This window comes from Pterocles gutturalis, unplaced genomic scaffold (genome assembly GCF_000699245.1).
Source record: "Pterocles gutturalis isolate BGI_N339 unplaced genomic scaffold, ASM69924v1 scaffold8169, whole genome shotgun sequence".
NCBI lineage: Eukaryota > Metazoa > Chordata > Aves > Pterocliformes > Pteroclidae > Pterocles > Pterocles gutturalis.
In genome coordinates this window covers 1-13704 of record NW_010135659.1, presented here as the reverse complement: position 1 = coordinate 13704, position 13704 = coordinate 1, and the positions used below count along the sequence as shown (strand labels likewise).

General features: G+C 43.0%; 1 protein-coding gene across 1 annotated transcript; it reads right to left on the bottom strand.

Annotated features, from left to right (window-relative positions):
• Nucleotides 1-821: 821 nt before the first annotated feature.
• On the bottom strand, nt 822-13501 carry PPP1R7 (protein phosphatase 1, regulatory subunit 7). The gene is made up of 10 exons (XM_010081981.1): nt 13423-13501; nt 13133-13255; nt 8875-8930; nt 7829-7894; nt 7062-7192; nt 6038-6200; nt 4771-4887; nt 3677-3781; nt 2665-2751; nt 822-1211 (listed from the first exon to the last, which is right to left on the bottom strand). Exons 1-10 carry the CDS (start codon nt 13463-13465, stop codon nt 1035-1037), a joined length of 1068 nt encoding a protein of 355 aa, XP_010080283.1. The 5' UTR covers nt 13466-13501; the 3' UTR covers nt 822-1034.
• Between the last annotated feature and the right edge of the window lie 203 nt (nt 13502-13704).

Genomic DNA, 13704 nt, shown 5'->3' with positions numbered 1-13704 from the left:
GCGGGGCAGCTTCTGCTCCAGCCCCGGGTCAGGCCAGGCACACAACTCCCCGTGTTGCCCTGCGCACGGCCCATTTGGCACACGCTGAGCCCTGGCATGAGCGAGGGCCCCGAGGACCTCAGGAATGTGGGGGGACAGCCTGGACCTGCTAAACAAAACGTTTGCTGTGGTGACAGCAGAGAAAAGCAAATCCAAGCCTAAGCGAACGAGGAGCCCGGTGAGGCGGGAGGAGGAGCTCCCACCTGCACGTGGTGTTGCTCTGCAGGACAGAGGCCCACAGCGTGTGTGCCAAGGTGACGTTCACCCTCCTGTACTCCTCCCCACCACCCCAGGAGGTCGGGGCACTTACAAAGGTACGTCATTGAACATCAGGGAAATGCCTCTTCTCTGTTCCGTGAGTGCAGTTTCAGGACTCTCCCTGCTCCAGGATCATTAGCCGGGAACAGGCTATGGTCACAGGATGATGAGCAGTGTCACTGTGTGTCACTCATTTGTACATTATTATTACTATTATCAATATTTTCAATATTATTGTAGTTTAGTTACTAAATTGTTCTTACCTCAATCCACAAGTCTCTTTTCCCTTCACCCCTTTAATTCTCTCCCCATCCCCGGGAGGAGGGAGGGTGAGCGAGCAGCTGCATGGTGTTCACTGCCAGCCGAGTGGGTTAAACCACGACAGCATCTGGAGCAGATTCTTCCCCAAGGACATTACTAACCTGAAGGTGTGTCACAGTCAACAAAAGTCAGCAAGTGGCTCCAGCCTGCTGCAAACACTTTCTGACAAAACGTCCCCCATAAATAGCAGATGCAAGCACAAGTCTCTTATGTTAAGATTTAATAATAATAATAACAACAACAACATTTCAAAAACAAGGAGTGCATTGTACACAAGATCAGGTATTCAGTGCTTTTTATTGACCATTTGCTTTGTGAGTGTAAGTGTACTGAAGACCTGGGGAGTGGTAAGTGGATAAAAAAACCAGCTGGGACACTTCTCCAAGGAGGGCAGAAGAGAGAGGGCAGCAGGAGGTTCAGAATCGAACATACGTGGCGTCAATCTGCCGGACAGTCGGGAGGGCCAGCATGATTTTGAGCCGGTACTGGCTATCCTTCTGCAAGGGGTTTCGCTCCAGATACACAGTTTCCAAGTTCTTCGCTCCTTTCAGCTCATCCAGGCCACTCCAGCTCTCGATGAGATTATCGTTCATCTGCAGAGCACACACAGGCACCACTCACATGAACATCTAGATACTTCCAAGCTAAATCTGGTCAGCAGTAACCTACCCGCACCGACGCTGCTCAGGAGGATTACTACTACCCGGCAGTAACACTGTACAGTCTCCATGTGCACGTAAGGCAACCCTGTCTACCTGATCCTTCTCCCCCTGGAACCTCTGAGTTGTGCTTTACCATCTCACACTCCAGGCCTCACTAACCATCTCCAACTTCCCACCCCGTCCTGGGTTGCCGGTCAAACACTCCACCCTTCAGTGTTAGAAGGAGCACCTCCAGGGATGGGGCATCCACAGCTTCTCTGGGCAACCTGGGCCACTGCCTCACCGCCCGCACAGTAAAGGATTTCTTCCTCATATCTCATCTAAATCTGCCCTCTTCCAATTTAAATCCATGACCCCTCGTCCTGTCGCTGCATGCCCTTGTAGAAAGTCCCTCCCCATCATCTCCTGTAGCCCCCTTTCAGCACTGGAAGCTGCTATTAAGTCTCCTCAGAGCCTTCTCTTCTCCAGGCTGCACACCCCCAACTCTCTCAGCCTGTCCTTGTATGGGAGCTGCTCCAGCCTCTGACCATCTCCGTGGCCTCCTCTCTCCAACAAGTTCATGTCCTTTTTATGTTGGGGGGCCCAGAGCTGGACGCAGTACTCCAGGTGGGGCCTCACAAGTTTAAATAACTGAACTCTGAATGACAGACCTTCAGCAGCACGACTCTCATGCTCAGCCTTGACGTGCAGAAACTCTACAAGGGCTAAAGCATGCGCCAGCTCATGAACATCTGCTGCTCCTTCCCCCCAGACACGGGCAGATTTCTACCCAGCTCCCAAATACGGCAGGGTTTCATGAGGGGGTGTCTTTGCATATTTCCTGACCAGACTTAGGAATGGCAAAGGGCTTCGCTAGTTAGGATGCCAGAAAGAAACAGAAGCAACCCTAAACTGTTATCAGCCTCACAGGAATGGAAGTAAAGCAGAAGATGGTTTCATATTCTTCATATTTATAATGACATGAACATACTGACTCTGCTCTGAACAGGTACTGTGCTCTGGTGCAGTGGTGAGACAGCACCAGCTTCTTCCCTCATTACATCCACTGTCACGCTCACTTAAAGAAAGATGCAAAAATAGGACACAGTCGGGCTGTTTCATAACCAGCAAGTGCGTGAAGGCAGGGCCTGTTTCCTAGGTAGAGGCAGGCTCGTTACCACTAAGCAAAGCCCTGCAAAGAATTTTTTAAGCTCAAGTCTTTCCTTAGTGGAAACCATCATATACTCTATCCACACAGACTGTCAAGATCTTAAAGTTGGTCATCAAAACAAGAAGAGTTTACTCCCAGACGCGCACGTACACCACCCTCCTGCTGCTCCCCATCAGAAGGGTTTCTTTCACCGTTGCACAGACACTTCAGGGAGCAGCTCCAGCCTGCGCTTACCCAGAATTCCTGCAGCTCTGTCAGGTGACTGACATTTTCGATCTTCTTGATTCTGTTGGCTGCAATGTCCAGCGTTGTGAGTTTGTTCTAGACAAGCAAACACAAAAAACCTTAGACCGGATTTCCTTTCATCCTCTCTGTCCCACTTTTTTCAGGCCCAGAGTTGGAAACTGTCAGAAGCAAAGACATTATTGCCAGCTGCTTACACACAGCACAAGAACTCTCACTGCCTAAATATAGCAAGGAAAGCTGTTTTTAATTAAGGTGGGTTACTGACCTCCCAGAAGCCACATGACAAAAATGAAAGCAATTACTGGCCGGGTGGCAACTGCCAGCCTAGGGCTCCTAAAATGTGAGCTTTCCTCATAGTACATTAAGAGGAGGAATCCGTTAAAAATCAGATAGTAAGTGTCCTCTCAAGGAGCAGAATTGAATCAACTTTTTGCAGAAGGAAACTCCACAGTTCTAGAAAAAGTCTCTTCTGCCTTGCAGGCAGCCAGCCAAGCTCCAGATTGTCGCTGCTCTCTGACAATGCCATCTACTGTTGGGACAGAATGAAAACGCTACAGGCTTCTGTGAAATCAATCCAGAAATCTAGGATATGAAGGCAAGCCACATGCCACAGCTTGTCTCTCTTACCCCCAGCTCCACTTGTTGTCCTACTGAAAAGAACTTGTGGTAATCTACAACCTGCTGTCTGAAAGGCTGCAGCAGCACCAGCCAGCTGTGGCCATCAGGCTTTCTGCTGCTGAAGGTCAGCAGGCTGCTGCCTTACCCCCATCTTGCGCTTCCCCTCCCCTGTCATGAAAACAATTCTACTCCAGAAGATCTGGAAGAACTTCACCCATGCAAGATATTTTAACATAACAAATACTTGGATCTTCGTGGTGTTTTCAAGATATTCAGGATCCCACGTGTAACCGGGGAACAAAAACTTCCAGAAAATCACAGCCACTAATGGGAGCAGCTTGGGGCAAGAATTCTGTCACACATTTAGCAAGAGTCCACTCACATTGTTCTCCAGTCCCTCGATGACTTCGATGCCATTGTGGCTGAGGTACAACTCGCGCAAATTCACCAAGCTCTGCAGCCCCTCAATCTTGGTCAGACGGTTATTCTGAAAGTGTAACAGCAGTTTAAGTTTACTCTAAACAAACTAAAACCTAAGTGAGTCACTGGAGAAAAGGTATTTCTCTGAAGTACGGATGGAAAGGGAAAACACTCTGCTTGGTTCCACACTGATCTCATGAGCTCAGCTCGTTTGATCTCCGTACTACTGATGCACAAGGAAGTTCCACAGGAGCCCAAATCTCTGAAGATTAGAAGAATCAGACTCTGACCTTCCCATCAAAAGTTGCAGCCTGAAAGTTTTCCACTTGGTGTCTTCAGAAAGAACAGGCCTACACATTATTAGCATTCATTTTGTAGGCATTTTCAATGGAATGGTCAGAAGGGCAGTTACAACACTTCACTCCCGCTACACTCTGCTGTCCGTAATTCTGTCCATCCTATAGAATAGTGATGATACAGGTACTACAACATGTAGCAAGTACAGCTTTCTTACCAACAGCTGTAAGAGATATTAGAATATGCTAGCGTTGTCATGTGGATGAGAAGGAGACTCAATTAAAGAAATTTGTTGAGTATCTTTTATTCCACCTTTTAAAAAGAAAGGAACTTTCCATAAGCTCATTAAGGACAGATTTCATTTACCACAGGCTTGGTCACATTTCTTCCCTCTTCAGGAAGAAAGCAGTGACACTGAGCCCACTGCCACTGTAAGGACTTCCCTGGCGTAAATCATTTGATGTTATTGTAATATATTAGAAAACAATATTTCAGGAAGGAAATGGGTGGTAACATTCATCTCCTGTTCTCTCTCCCATAAAAATCAAACATTTGTTTTACCAGTTCATCTGTGTCTGTCAATCTCATTTAGTACAAAAGGATGAGAAAAGACAGTCTAGAGAATATCACACTTTCTTCCACTACAGTTTGACTCAAAGACTGAAGACCTGCCGATACAGAAGAGCTTATCATAAATTACAAGGTGGTTCATGCAACCAAGGCTGTTCCAAAGATACCAGTACCAAGCAGAAGCAATACCTGTATACTGAGCACAGTCAGGCTTGTCAGTGCATCCAAGTTCTGGAGCTTGGTGATTTTATTCTTTCCAAGGAACAGACTGTCAAGATTAGCCAAGGCATCGATGTTTTCAATTGCCTGCAAAACGACCAAAGGAGACAGTGTTATTGCTGGGAAGCAAAATTCCAACCTGTACAGGTGGCTGGCATTTTATCCCCTTGACCCGTGGAGCTGCACCCCTGAGAAACGCGAGGCTGCCAATTGCACAACACAAAGCGCGCACAGGGCAGGGCCTCCCTCGTGACCCAAGAGCAGAGGAAGAGCAGGACTGCGCAGTGCCAGGGAACCTTAGCCCGTGTGTCAGCTGGCTTGTGGCACTGCTATTCGCTCATTTTCAGCAAGGGTCACGTCGCTTTGTCCTGGCTCTTGCCTCCCCTGTCACGGCAGCAACGGCAGAGAATGGAAAGGCTCAATAACATAATTCTTCAACGATTGTAAGCGGGGAGCAGCAATTTAGACAATTTTCAGATTGGAATGCATTCATCTGTTACAAATATTTTCAAAAACGTATATAATTGAAAAAGCTTCTAAAAAATTAATAGTTTACTTTGCATGCTGAAAATCTTTTGTGTCATCTGTTTCACCAGTTCTCTTTCAAACTGGGCAAAATGCAGAAAAGCACACCTTAAGGACAGGAGAAACTACTCAGAACCACTTCCGTTTAAGCGGTGCAGGTTTTACAGCACCTAATCTGAAAAGGTCACAAATAACACGATTAAAAAAAAAAAAGTAATCAGCAGTACCGTGTCAGGTTTTTGAGGCATTTCAGAGCAAAGCCTCAAGAAAATATTTTTCCTGAGTGAGACTGACTAATAGAGAAGGTTATCAATCACACGTACAAATCAAACTAGAATTAAATTTGCATTCAGTAGGTTTTATTGACACAGCAACAGCCTCTGGGAAAGTAAGAGAAAACAATAATTGCTAGTCTTGACAAGTTTGGCTCTCTATCAGGAGGAAACCATCATCTGCAAAAGGCAACACAGAGGACGCATGAGTTCATTAAAGAGAGAAACTTGTAAATAGTAATTTAGTAGCCAGGCACTGCATGCATACATAATTAATGGATCCAGCAGGTGCAGCAATAAGCAATTACACATTAAATGACTGTAACAATAAAAAGAACAAAGTTGTAAATAAAAGTCAATGAAGTGCACTTTCAGAAAAGGCTAATCCCAAGCCAAAGAGCTCAAAACTCTGCAGCTAACTTGTTGTAGAGCAAGCCTACCCGAATTCGATTGGATCCCAGCTCCAACATCTGTAGCATCTGCAAGTTGCTCAAATTCTCAATTTTGCTGATTTTGTTGTTGATAAGGAAGAGTTTTTTAAGGTGGGTAAGCCGATCTAGTCCTTCAATATGTCGCAGAAGGTTAAAGGAGATGTCCAGGACCCTGAGGTAACAAAACAAAGGTCTCTTCAGTCCAGAAGGCATGGATGAGTCTAGAAGAGGCACTTGTAAAATGGTGGGGAACCTCACCATATGAAGAGAACAAGCACTTTGCTAGGCCTTGAAGCTAGACTCATAAGTGTAGTTTCTTTTTATCAGAAACAACAACAAATATAACTTTCAAAATATTTCTACAGTGTGTCAGTGAAAAAAAAAAATTTAAAAAATCTGTCACATGCAGAAGACAGCCATTATTTTGCCCAGCTGTGGAGCTGCCACTGTGGGAGGAAGCAAGTCACGTGCCTACAAGATCTGCTTCTGACAGGACAATGTCAAGGCCTCCCATAAGCGTGAAGCAGTTACAGCCATGGGCAGCAGGGCAGTCCTCCTCACCCCAGCAGGAACAGTTTTGTAATATACCTCCAGAGTGATCACAGACAAGCGCCAGAAACTGGGAAGCACATTACTCCTTCCCTAACACCCTCCAAAAAAGTCATCTCACCTGAAATCTCTTGGCATTTTTTGCAGGAATAAAAGCCTGTTATACAGAGCTCTCACTGCCAAGAGCAAGGGGTGCCTGCGTGCTTCCACACCTGCATGGAAGCTGCAACCCCCGATCGTTCTCACTGCCTTATACAGCACACATCTCATTTCCAGCTGACTGTCCCTGGTGAGCTTCAGGATAATGAAACCAGCTGACTGCACAGGTCAAATATCAATGGAGAGCAGACATTACCCTTCACAGAGCACCCAAATGCATCATGAGAGAGGCCTAGGTGATAAATACCGGGGTAAGCACAGCATGAGTAACTCAGCAAGCGGCAAACCACCCTCTGCCTAATCCTGGTAACTCCCCTGGACTCACTCAAGTTCCACCAGAGACTCCAAGTTCTCGATCTTCTGAATATGATTGTCATAGAGATCCAGTTCCCGCAAGGTCTGCAATTGCTCCAGGTTTTCAATGCGCTTAATCAAATTCTGACGGAGACATAGAGTCTAATAGTTGGGGAAAAGTTGAAAAACAAACAGGAAAATGGATATGAATGCCGTTTCACATACAGGTTGGGGTTTTTTTCCCCCATTAATTTTTCTTGGGTTTTGTTGGGTTTTTGTTTGTTGTGGGTTTTTTTTTTTTTTTAATAGAATCTTTTCTTGTTTTATTCCAACTCTACAGAAGGAAATCTTTTTACCACAAAGATGGTCAGACACTGCAACAGCAGCCCAGAAAAGCTATGTAATCTCCATCCTTGGAAATACTCAGGAGCTTGACGAGAGAGGGCCTTAAGTGACACGCTCTAACTGGACCTGCTTTGAGCAGGGGTTTACTAGAGACCTCCAGAGGTCCCTTCCAATATACATTTTTCTATGTTAAGCCTCCTGTGCAAGTACAGAACGTGTCTCTGATGATGAGCCCTGATGCGTTGTCTCATCCACTTCCAAAACCAACTTGCAAAACCCAGGATTTTTATTACTGCTTGGCAAATGGGTAAACACTACCTCCTTCAGTTAAACATGAAGTGAACTCACTAGGATTTCCATTACAAACAGATTCCTGCACCTGTCCTCTTATACGTTAGACACACAAAATCTCCCACTCCAAGAGGCATTCTCGCTATTCCTTAGGACTGTTACCTTCACTTCCTTGAGCACCTCAAATCCTTCAATCTTCCCAATTCGGAAATTATTCAAGTCAACATTCTGAAAGAGAAATGGAGGGATTCAGCAGTTTCAAGATTCAGTTGTTTCAAAACATATTTCAAAGACCAACCTGGTACTTTGTCCTAAGGAAAATTATAGTCTTACAAAATGTGTAGCTCATTAAAACTTTATTTCAAAGAGCTTGTGACAAATGGGTTTGCCACGCAATTTTATCACCACAGGTGAAGCACGTGGCCGAAGCCTGCAAACTGCAAACATAGTAACTGCGAAGAGGCAACAGACCGTTCCTGACTGAGCATTGTTTCGCCAAAATTAAAAATCTTTTGCAGTAAATTCTGAATTTACAGAGATAGACAAATTCTGCCATCTAGCACAAATAAAGTGTTTCATAAAATTCCCTTACCCACTTTGCTCGGGCTTAACCAGAACACAGCCTGATATTTCCAGTTCCAGGTCTCAGACCAACAGGAACAGGAACCATTCAAATAATCTGGTGGTTCTGTGAACATTAGCTCTGCACTGGCAATCAGCTGATGCACTTCACATCTGTGCTGGCCAGCCCCAGATGTTCCAGTTTTGCAGGTCAGTCAGTCAAAGCGAACTAGGGCACTTCACCACCCCAGCTCAAAAACTCTCCAGCTAACAGGCTCACGAGGCTGCCACTGCCAAAGCACGTAGCTGTGCCTACTACAAATCGTGGCTCTGACAGCTGCAATCAGTTCATTAAAGATATTCTCACAAAAGCTCGTAGCCCATCAATAATACTTGCAGCATAGCCCCGCTTTCGGTGCTTCCATGCTTAATGTAAAATTGTAAATTATGAACAAAATGTTTCAGCTACTGATCAAGAATAAAACACCTCTACTTCTAGTCTAAAGGCTCTGAATCAGTTCTGGGGAAAATCATGATAACCAGCACCTTCAGAAGAATTACATCTTTTAACCAGGTTTCAATACTTGCCTTTGCCCACCTTTTCTTCCCACTCTATAAAGCTCATAAGGACAAAAATCTCCCTTTACCTCAGCTTCTGCATTCTGGATAATTGTCTCCATGTCCACTGGTGTCTCTGCTTCCCCTGCAGGAAAAGCAAATACATTATAAACTTCTGCTACCTGATAGCTAAAGGCAAGATAACAATGGCTAACATCCAGGGAGCCAAAGGGAGCACATGCTCCTCAGAAGAACGACATGAAATGCACAGTTCAGATATTCTGCTGCATTAAAAATACAATTCACCTGTTTGGCTTTCATCGTGACAGCTAGTTGTGAAAAAAAGAAAAGCTTCCTTAACAACAGAATTTCATGCCTAGATGCAAAGGACAGCAAGAACAGCACCTTCCCCAGCCTGCCTGTGTGGCTGCTGAAGAATGCAGGCTTAACACTGATCCGGGCAGGATTCCTTTTCTTTACACTGAGGGCTGTCATCCCTCTGAAGATACACCAACCAAATTGTCTGTGCTCCTCCAACAACCTAATACAACATTGCCAAGAAAGAATCTAAACTGTCTAGCGATAGTGCCAGGAATGACCAAGCATCTCTGCATTCCCATCCTTCAGCTTTTCTTTCATAAATACCACCAGTTTATGTCCCTGTTGTGCACAGTTTTGCCTGGATCTCCCTTCTTTTGCTTGACTGAACTCACTAATATGCTAGAAAACACTGTTTATCACACTACATACATTTTCTTGGGAAATGCCTTTATAGCTCTGGAAGACAGTCCAACGTTTGCTGTGCTTCTATCACAGCACAAGAGGGAGCAAAGCTTACTGGATAAATTTGTGCTAAATAATTCATGAGTGATTCCCATTTGTTGCAGACAAAAATGATGCTGGTTGAATCAATTTCCAAAGAAAGTCTAATTCAACTTTGCAAAGTGGACATACAAAATGCAACCTCTTTCTGCTTCATATGTGTAGCTTCTATATGTACTACCAAAAAAATGAGGAACTTGAATTACAGTCAGATCCCAAAGGCTTTGCATGAACTCCTGCATCACTGCATGCAAGCTCATTCCAGTAACCCAGAAGTAACGACTATTTTTATAGCCTTCTGAATGCCAAATGTCCCCTATACTTACTGAGTGTTTTTCCTACTGATACTTGGCATTTTAAGTAGTATTGTAATGATTAATAGTACAAGCATTACAATTTTTAATACTGCCATCAAGCTCCAAGGTTTTGACACCTCCCCACACCATCATTTACCTTGCTGTGTTTGGGCTACTGCTCTTGCTGGGCATTCCAACAGGAAAGAGCACGAACTGACCTGACTCACAAAAGGTAAGACTGAAAAGCAATCTTCTGTCCCTCCTCTTTTAATATTCTTTAGAGCATAAATTAGCAGGGAACAAATTATATTTTGGGGATGTGAAATGAGCTCGTAGGCTTAGTGACACTGAATGGTGGCACACAAATGTCACCAAAACTGACATGCATACCTATGCCTGTCAGCATTTCAGCAGTGGGCAACACTTGGAATTTTCATATTTTCATCCAGATCAGGAGCTATGAACTTCAGCTGAGGAGTAGGATACCCTACTCTGCTGCAACCAGGGCTGCATCTCTTTGAACTGTCTCTAGGGTGAAAAAGGCTGCAAGCATACAGTGCTCCAAGGCAAACAAGCACCCTAGCTGAATTCACAGCCAACAGGAACGCAGCCCAACTTTGGCACAAGAGTTATTTGAGACATCACATAAAAACCCAAACTCTTCCCCTTGTATTAAGTTGTATTAGCAGTAAGTTAGTGCTCATGGTGAAGGAACTTCTCCTTTTCAAACTTTAAAGTTGTCCAACACTAAAGCCAGTCATGCACTCAGTAAAAAAAAAAAAAAAAACAAAAAACATTCAACTGAAAAAAGAAGATTCAAGTAAAAAAAAAATTCTTTGACCTTGTTTGGCTGGCATTACACCCTCATTGTAGTGCCCATTACAGACCATTTATACACACTTGGTTTTGGCAGTGTGTTAAATACTCTGTTCTGGGATCTGTCAAAGGGTAGCTCAGCGTGAAGGAACTTCATCAATACAAGAACATCCCCTCCTCATATTTTTTGCCATACGGCTCTGAGTGACCAGTCCTGGTTGAGCCAGTGTGGGGAGAAAAGCACACAAGTTCGAAGGCACAAAACCAAATCGCACAGGATACGTGTATCGAGTTCACTGAAATAAAAGCAGTTTAAAACTGAACGCAGAGGCACTAGCATTGATGTAATAAGGCCAACCCTCATAAAAGAATATGTATGTGTATGTGAATGTTAAAGTACATTTTCTCCCAAAGAAGAGAAAAAACATCGTTCTAGCACATTTACAGTCCTCTGAATTGTCAACCAACAATTTTATTTATGAACCAAGTGGATGTAAAACACCCTAAACTGACCCTTCTACAATCACTTTACAAACAGAACTGTAATTTCACTTGCGTGCAATAGGTACGCAAACAGCGCTTTAGTCCATGATTTTTAACGCAGCAGGCTTCTCGAGGGGAAAACACATTGCTCTGGTGGTGGAGTTACTTAAGCAAATTTTTTGTGTAACCCATGCCTGCAAGCTACGCAGCTTTGCAGATGTAGGAAAAAAAATACGACATTCAGGAAACCCAAATTCCGCAGTACAGAACAGGAGTTACTCAGTTACATAAGTTGACAGTACGACAAGCATTCAAAGCAACTAGAAGCCTAATTACACTTTTTTAGCCGCATGTGCATGAAAAATATCATACATAGCTAATTCTAAATGATGAATTTGAAATTTCAGCTGCTTGAGCTCTTTCTATTTATGATCTTCTGTGAAAAATGTGAAAAACTCCTAATTTTCCTTTCAGCTGAGAAACTCAAACTGTCTGTGGACGCTAACTCAAATGTTCCAAAATTATGATCTGCTTGGTTTCTGCCCTAGTGGAAGTTTTCTGAATCCTAGCAGTCTGGAAGAAGTAGTAACAATATAGTCATTACGTTGAATAGCATCCAACATAATTCAGTGACCAAATCTGAATGTGTTTTTCTTGCTTTCACTGGAATAAAAGTACGTCACTTGAAGTATTTTCTCTGATATTATAATTCCTGGGGGAACAGCATACAAAATATAACCTCAAGCGCACAGCTAAGTTACGTCAGCTGCACGGACACTCAACGTTACATGCATGCAAAGAAAAACTGTGATTGACTCATCTGCGTGGTTGTATCGATCACACAGTGCGCGAGATGTGCCATTTGCGAGGCGTGCTCTTACACTTTTACAGACATCATCACAGCATTTTTACATTCATATACAGGGATTTTTTACAATCAGCAGTGAATTAGACCTAGATAGAGTTCCTTTAGTCAGGAGATGAGATTTAAAATTCTCATAATTATTTACTAGTTTGGAAAATACTTTTGCAAATTCTAACCAGCAAGGTTAGGATTACAAGGGATCTGCAGCAGATGCACAGTCAAGAAGGATTAAAATTTGCTGCAGAAAATTTGCTGTATTAGTTCACTGCCATTTCCAGACCAATAATAACAACGTGAACGTCTCTATCAAAAAAGATGCTATTACCACTCAGATGGTTAGCTAGCACCAAAAGCCCAGATCATATTGCCATATATCTTCAGAAATTAATCTGCTCTGACAAATTCTATGCAAGCAAACCCTTCCATCAAACACACACAGGGTCAAAAATGCCTGTAAACATTTCTACCCAATAGTCTAATACAAAATAAAGGGTAGCAAAAGTTTAAAGTGAAGAGGATTCAAACAGATATAATTTTGATATGTCTTAGAATTTTTAAATTAAAAAAAAAAATTGACAGCTTCCTTCAGTCTATCTAGAAGTAGTTGTCGTTACCTTCCAAAGAAATCTGGCAATGCTTCAGGTAAAAAATTATATACGCTAAAGGAGAATTATGAAAAGTTGCTTATATTTATTTCTAACGAATGTTTTCAGCATCTTTCCACATAAAGTTACTATGTTTCCACAAAAAAAGTATGAATAAAGGTGTTTTGCATTTTGATATTACCGATTTCAAAGAGAAGTGGATGGATAAATAAATGAGAAAAAAACCAAAGGTCTAATATCAACAGTTCCATAAAAAGAAGGCAGCTTTATTTTAGCAATGATAACACTATCATTTATTTATTTTTAAGGAAGATTGCTCTAGGGCTTATTCATGCTGTTCACTAACATTGATACTACCATTGCGCAGCCACAGGAAAGGGAAAGGACAGATACAGGTATGCTACTGTACACGCTGGTAAGCCCACACTTCCCATCACAATCATTTAGGGTGGCAAGGTACCTGGAGAAGTCTCGCCATTCTCCTCATCTCCCAGGCTCTGTTGACTGAGGTCTGTTACTAAGCGAACTGCTTTCTTCCCCCCTTCTTCGTCTGCAGACTCCTCCGATTCCATCTGCTTATCGACTGCATAAGATATATAAGAGCAGAATTAGTCTATTTTCAGCAGCGGGGCAGGGGGAAGAAGTAGCAAGCAGATACAATAATCAGGATTCACATATACCACTATGAGGTCAGTAGAAATCCCAAGTTAACTAAATGAAAGGTTTAGTCTTAAATAAAAGGCCTCTTACCCCTTGTTTCTACTTTGATTTTGGATGCACTTTTTCCTCCCATCACATCTTCCTAAAACCAACAATCTGGGAAGAAGACTGGAGGAAAAAGGAAATTTCTTAGATCAATGAAGTGCAATTCCAAAGATTACGGAGATGGAATTAGTAATATTACATTTTAAAAGCTTTTAGGAAAAAAAAAAAAAAAAAAAAAAAAAAAAAGCAGTATCGTGTACAATAGTACCAATGACACCAAAAATTGAAGGCATAAAAAAAAAAAATCCCTGCAGATAAAAGCAACCG